This window comes from Asterias amurensis, chromosome 4 (genome assembly GCF_032118995.1).
Source record: "Asterias amurensis chromosome 4, ASM3211899v1".
Lineage (NCBI taxonomy): Eukaryota > Metazoa > Echinodermata > Asteroidea > Forcipulatida > Asteriidae > Asterias > Asterias amurensis.
The window spans coordinates 8,801,242-8,807,428 of NC_092651.1; the positions used below are offsets into that span (position 1 = coordinate 8,801,242).

Genomic DNA, 6,187 nt, shown 5'->3' on the forward strand with positions numbered 1-6,187 from the left:
CAATACAAAAATCGAGGATCACGGAGCAAAGTGAGGGCGCTATGCCAACTTAACGGTCTCATTTTTACTACGGACATGAACAGATTCAGTCCTTACATGGTGTAATGTGGTCATCCACTTGGTTAAAAATTTTATCCGGCTACAGTCTAGGTAGCTAGATTCCCACTGTTATAAAAGTGCTAAACTATTAATTAACATGAGCTGATGAGAAGGTTTTGACAACATTGCTTTGGAAAGCGTTTTAGCCCGTTGAAACTTGCGACCAAAAAAAGGGGGGGGGGTGAGTAACGTTGTTTGGATTTTGGTGGTCATTTTTTTGCTGTTTAAATATTTCCAGTATTCGTCTCAAAAGAGGTCTATTTTGAAAGTTTGGCTAGACTACGTAAATTACTGAGGTTTGGGCGAGCCCAAGCGCCGTGGTTTTTGTGTTGTGTACGGCGTGAAGTCGGGCTGTGATAAGGGAGATCGCGAAGTTGTCTGACAGCTTCCCCTTCCAATAAAATAATTTCAGGTTGTAAATAAAGGGATTTGCAGCTTTTTCAGGAGATTTTTATTGAAAATATTGGCAGCAAAATCATTACAATGAGGGCAATGTAAAACCATACACTTCCCGTGCATAAACACATGACATCGAGTGAACATTGGTCAAACTGTGTTAACCATTACTGGCAACGTCAGCCACCGGTAAGGTCTCATGTTACAAACTCTGGAATATTCTTCCTTTCCAGAATTATAGTTCTAATTTTGTGTAACGAGACTAAGTAAATGGTTTGTTTTGTGCTCGGCCCGACGTTGCACGTAACCGTGTGCAAAGCTCATTGGTTTGCCTCATAGCATTAAACTTGGTTTAATTTACTGGCAATTATTTTGTGTGAAGCTTGTTTGGAACTGGCAACAGTGCACAATAGAAACTGTGAGCAATTAAATAATATAGAATTCCAGAATTTCAATTCAGCATCACATTGGTCATTGTAGGACTCCTACAACTCTATGACTCCCTACGACTGAAAAGAACAATACAAAAATCGTGGATCACAGAGCAAAGTGAGGGCGCTATGCCAACTTAACGGTCTCATTTTTACTACGGACATAAACAGATTAAGTCCTTACATGGTGTAATGTTGTCATCCACTTGGTTTAAGATTTTACTGGCTACAGTCTCGGATACTATATTTCCCCTGTAATAAAAGTGCTAAAATTAACATATAAATTTAATTACAGCAGGCTGACCTAATTTGCATCTTGAACTGGCATACTAAGCTACACAACTGTCACATTAAATTTCTACAATATTAATTCTGACTTACCCCAAAGAATGTTTGGCGCCCTCTCCTGTTCCTTAATATTGTAATGCGGGACGGCTCCATTTTGATAGTGTGTTTGAACGGCTCTCAATGTCATGGTCAAGGATGTCAGTAAAGTCGTCCTGTAAATCAATCAAAGAACACAACGAGTGATGTCAGACAGTGAAATTATCATGAGTTATTTGAGTAATGACGGACCCACAATAAACAATGTGAACGGTGCTCATTTGTTCACGTGCATTGTGGGACGGTCGTTTGATCACTGGGACGTGAACAGAAGACCATAGGATGCGTTATATAATGTTCCTAACAGAACTACCGGCCTAGCTCAGTGAGAAGAGGCGCTGTAATTGACAAACTTCAGCAGAAGTGTCTGAGTTCGAATGCCGGTCTCGCCCATTTAGCATTGTCTACATTTTAAATCACAGGAAATGTTTTAGTTTTTTTTTAACTTGAACGTCACTTCTCATAATATAGTTTTTTCTCATTTTGTCACCAGTGTGACAATTTTAACTTTGTATGACAAAAGTACACAAAAGTGGCATTACTATATAACCACTGTATTATTTTTTTACATACTGATCAAACATTGATGGGTCTAAAATCCAAAGGTCGTACTAGTGCGTACATGTCACTGAAACTAACAGAGGTCGCCCCACTGATACAGTTTCAATGGGAGAGTTGTGTTTGCTGGAAAATGCGCGAACTGCATTCAACACTACATGTGAATTATGTGAAGAATTCATCATTTACTGTATTTATTGATGCAGGCTATGTCAGGACACAACAGTATCCAAACAGTATCCGTAACTGCTGCATGAAGGTATGACTGTTTTATGACAGGGACACATTGCCTTGGATCGGGCGAGTTGGTCTTCGAAAAGCGTTTGAGACCGTGTTATGGGATGCATATGGTTAGAAAGATGTTTCACAAGTAGAATACACAATGCACACAAACTATTATGCCTCGAAATTGCATGGTTTTCATTGTACGTCGTGAACTAACACGGCTTTTAATTTTGTGGAGTCAGGTCGTGACAAAAGTATTTAGATCATTCATTGATTTGGATTTCATTTAATACCGATTTGTGAAATAGACCGAACTTAGTAAAGGTTGGAAGAAGTGTATATATTAAACACGTAATTATTTATTGTAAATATGTCACTTGTGTCACTTGTCTATAATTATATGAGTCTGCCTAGATTGTCTTTCGGTCATGGGTGCCTTGCGGGATAAGCTGTGACAGACTCCATAACTCCATGCCCGAAAGTGTTCGCAAAGTAAGTAGGGAAAACCGCGCAATTTCGAGGCATATTTGAAACGCTTTTCATGGACCAACTCGACCGATCCAAGGAAACGTATCCATTTAACATGTCTGGGACTAAAAGTTTGACACTACACGGGGATATTTCTCTTATATGCCAATGGAAACTAAATTCCTGTATGTTTATGATGCGGACAATAACAAATTCTAATTCTAACTTTAATTTGAAATACATGCCTTTGCTGAGGTGAATTTTCAGATCATTTCACAACTATAAGCCCAACAGTTTTACTTGCATGAGCAGTCTGCATCTATTATGTATAGATGCAAGATTAAAGGCAATGGACACTATTGGTATTAATAGTCAAAATATTTGCTAGCATAAAACCTTACTTGGTAACAAGCAACGGAGAGTTGTTGATAGTAAAAACATTGTGAGAAACGGTTTGCTCTGTCTGAAATAACGTAGTTTTCGAGAAAGAAGTTTTTCCACGAATTTGAATTCGAGACATCAGAATTAGTTTTTCTTAGGGCCCGAAAACAAGCATCTGAAAGCACAACTTCGTGTGACAAGGGTTTTTTCCCATTATTATCTCGCAACTTCGATGATCATTTGAGTTCAAATTTTCACAGGTTTGTTATTTTGTGCATATGTTGAGATACAACAAGTGAGAATACTGGTCTTTGACAATAACCAATAGTGTCCAGTGTCTTTAAACACACCTTCTTTCTGTGAGCTTTTTGCTGACGTTTTCCAGCGGCCTGCTCACTTTTTGCACTACATATAGTACGAAATAATACTCACAGATGAAGCTTGATCCATTTATGTTGTATTCAATGGTTTATTAAAAAATTATTCAAGTCGCTGCCAGCAGCAGAACTACAGTTACATAATTTATAATCTGGACTAAACATAATAGTAATATCATAATAATATCGTAGTCTTATATAGCGCACGTAAGGTAATCAAGGCGCTGAGTATATACAAACTTTCAGAAAGGTAGGTTATTGCAGTGATGAATTCTGAGACCCAATTATTTAGCACCTTATAAGGGTTAACAATGTGCTACGGTGCATTAAGCACCACAACCAGGAACACCGGGCCGAACCCCTTCTCTTTTCGATAAGTGCACTGGGTTCTTTTACATGCGTTTCACAACACATGGGACCAACGGCTTTACGTCCCATCCGAAGGACGAAGCAATGGTTAAGTGTCTTGCTTAAGGACACGACACAGTGTCACGGCTGGAAAACTGTGATATAATAAAATAATCAAATAAAATGGCATTTAAGGCAATGGACACCTTTGATAATTGTCAAAGACCAGGCTTGTTGCATACTTGTGGGCTTTCTGAGATGCTTGAACTCGAGACCTCAGCTCAATTCAAATATTGTAGTGAAAAATTACCTCTTCATCAAAAACTAAGTTTTTTCACAGTGTTTTATACCACTAACAGCTCTCCATTGCTCGTTACCAAGTGATTTTTATGCTAACAATAATTTTGAGTAATTACCAATAGTGTCCAGTGCCTATAAATCTATTACGTACATAAAAAAGTTTTGTACTTGTATAGGATAAATATGAAGAAGAAGATGTGTCACCACAACTTACATTTTGGCCCTCAAGAATTTAAAAATGTTAACGAAAATCCATCATATATGATAGGGTGGGGGGGGGGGGGGGGGTACTACGTTCATTACTGTGATGTGATTGAAACAAACGCACAAACTGAACACGTTCAACCCGATGAGGTCTTTTGTGGTAAGATAGGAGGCAGGAAATGGTTGTTAAGCATGAACAAATTGTTGAAAAATGTTTTGTCCGTACTTCATGTTTTCAAAGGGAGCCCTCTACTGCTAGTTTGTTGTTTGTCTTAGTTACACAAGGGGAAGGTTTACACTCAGGACATTCCAACAGGCAATCGCAGCGTAGGGCATTTAAAGTATGACATAAATATCAAAACGGTGTTTCCAGAAACTAATGGAAAAAATACAAATTTAATGTTAATGATGGATCATATAATTTGATTGATTTACTTGTTTTGTTCAACAGACTAATTGAGTATGGACGCCCTGTCGAATAGCATCGTCATCATCATAGCGGTGTTTTTAGGCATCGCCATCGTGCTTGGTTGCTGTCGAGCCTGCATCAAATCAGTCGACACCCAGACGGCGGTCGACAACGGCCGGACACTGTCGGCCAACGCCCAGCACCCCATTGTCCAAATCCGAGAAGTGGACGGGGGTGTGGCTAGAACGCAGCTCTTCCAACATGCGAACGAACCCCCACCGGACTTTTCCGTGGTTGCCCCCTACCCAATTGGGGATGACCCGCCACCAGCCTATGATGATGTCGTGAATAACCGAGTACCAGTGAACTCTCGAGCCCCCGATGACTTCACATTAAATTTTCATGTAACTGCGGAGTCTCCCCAAAATAGCTTTTAAATCATTATAGACGTTTTACTATCCACTGATGGTCAATAACTTGTTTTGTATGCCTTTATGCAATTTCCATAGTTTTTGAAATACAATATCCTACAATCCTACAATGTAGTCCACAGCTAGGAGTGCAATTTGTGCAGACTTCATCCGCAGTAATTCGATTACGGCAATCGAAATAAGAAACAATGATTTGTGAGGACTTTGCTATCTCCGCTACATGGAGAGTGTTTCGATGGTGATTATAGGCACCATACCAAATCAGTGTTTATTCTATTCCAACTCCCTCGCCGGTGTGGCAGGAGATTCTGTGGGTCGACCCCGGTCCGCCCCCGGTGCGTTCGAATAGTTTTGACGTCATTCCAGGGGCTCACCCGGGTCAGCCCCTAGTGCCCTGCCATACCAATCCAGTGTTTGTTATACTTTGCCAAAAAACGAGAAGAAAATGTAGTTCTTAGGGGCAACCAGAGGAAAACCTCACAGCTCAGTTAGTATAGAGCATCTGTCTGGAGTGTCAAGGGGTCTTGGGTTCAAACCCCGACTGAGGACTATTTGATTTTTCTCTCATCCAATGTTTGCGTGTTTCAGAAGGAAATGGAGACTGGTGGTGATATCAACGTATCATTAGTGTGCGCGTGAGATCGAGCAACAACTGTTGTAGATAACAAATTATTTCCCCGTAAACTTTGTACGAGAGGTAGTGAACAAAATGGATAGAAAAGGCTGCAATTATTTAAAGGCAGTGGACACTATTGGTAATTACTCAAAATAATTATTAGCATAAAACCTTACTTGGTAACGAGTAATGGGTAGAGGTTGATAGTATAACACATTGTGATAAATTGGCTACTTCTCAAGTGACGTAGTTTTCTAGACAGAAGTAATTTTCCACGAATTTGATTTCGAGACGTCAAGTTTAGAAGAGGTCTCGAAATCAAGCATCTGAAAACACACAACTTCGTGTGACAAGGGTATGTTTTCTTTCATAGTTATCTCACAACTATGACAACCAATCGAGCTCAAATTTTCACAGGTTTGTTATTTTATGCATATGTTAAGTTTCACCATGTTATGTTCACCAAGTGAGAAGACTGGTCTTTGACATTTACCAATAGTGTCCAATGTCTTTAAACATGCGGACAGCATTGGTAATTGTCAAAGACAAGTTATATTGAG

At 39.5% G+C, this 6,187-nt stretch overlaps 1 protein-coding gene across 2 annotated transcripts; it reads left to right on the forward strand.

The window, feature by feature from the left end:
* Positions 1 to 1,417: 1,417 nt before the first annotated feature.
* On the forward strand, positions 1,418 to 5,914 carry LOC139935705 (uncharacterized). Of its 2 annotated transcripts, XM_071930243.1 has the most exons (3): positions 1,418 to 1,635; positions 2,075 to 2,127; positions 4,623 to 5,914. In XM_071930243.1, the coding sequence occupies exon 3, from the start codon at positions 4,634 to 4,636 to the stop codon at positions 5,015 to 5,017; it is 384 nt and encodes a 127-aa protein (XP_071786344.1). In that variant the 5' UTR covers positions 1,418 to 1,635; positions 2,075 to 2,127; positions 4,623 to 4,633; the 3' UTR covers positions 5,018 to 5,914. The 2 variants fall into 2 exon arrangements, with proteins under 2 accessions (XP_071786344.1, XP_071786343.1); XM_071930242.1 differs by lacking the exon at positions 1,418 to 1,635 and having other exon boundaries at positions 1,964 to 2,127.
* Positions 5,915 to 6,187: the final 273 nt, after the last annotated feature.

What these genes read in the sequence shown, in the direction of transcription:
- LOC139935705 (XM_071930243.1), top strand. Translation starts at nt 4,634, where the DNA reads ATGGACGCCCTGTCGAATAGCATCGTCATCATCATAGCGGTGTTTTTA.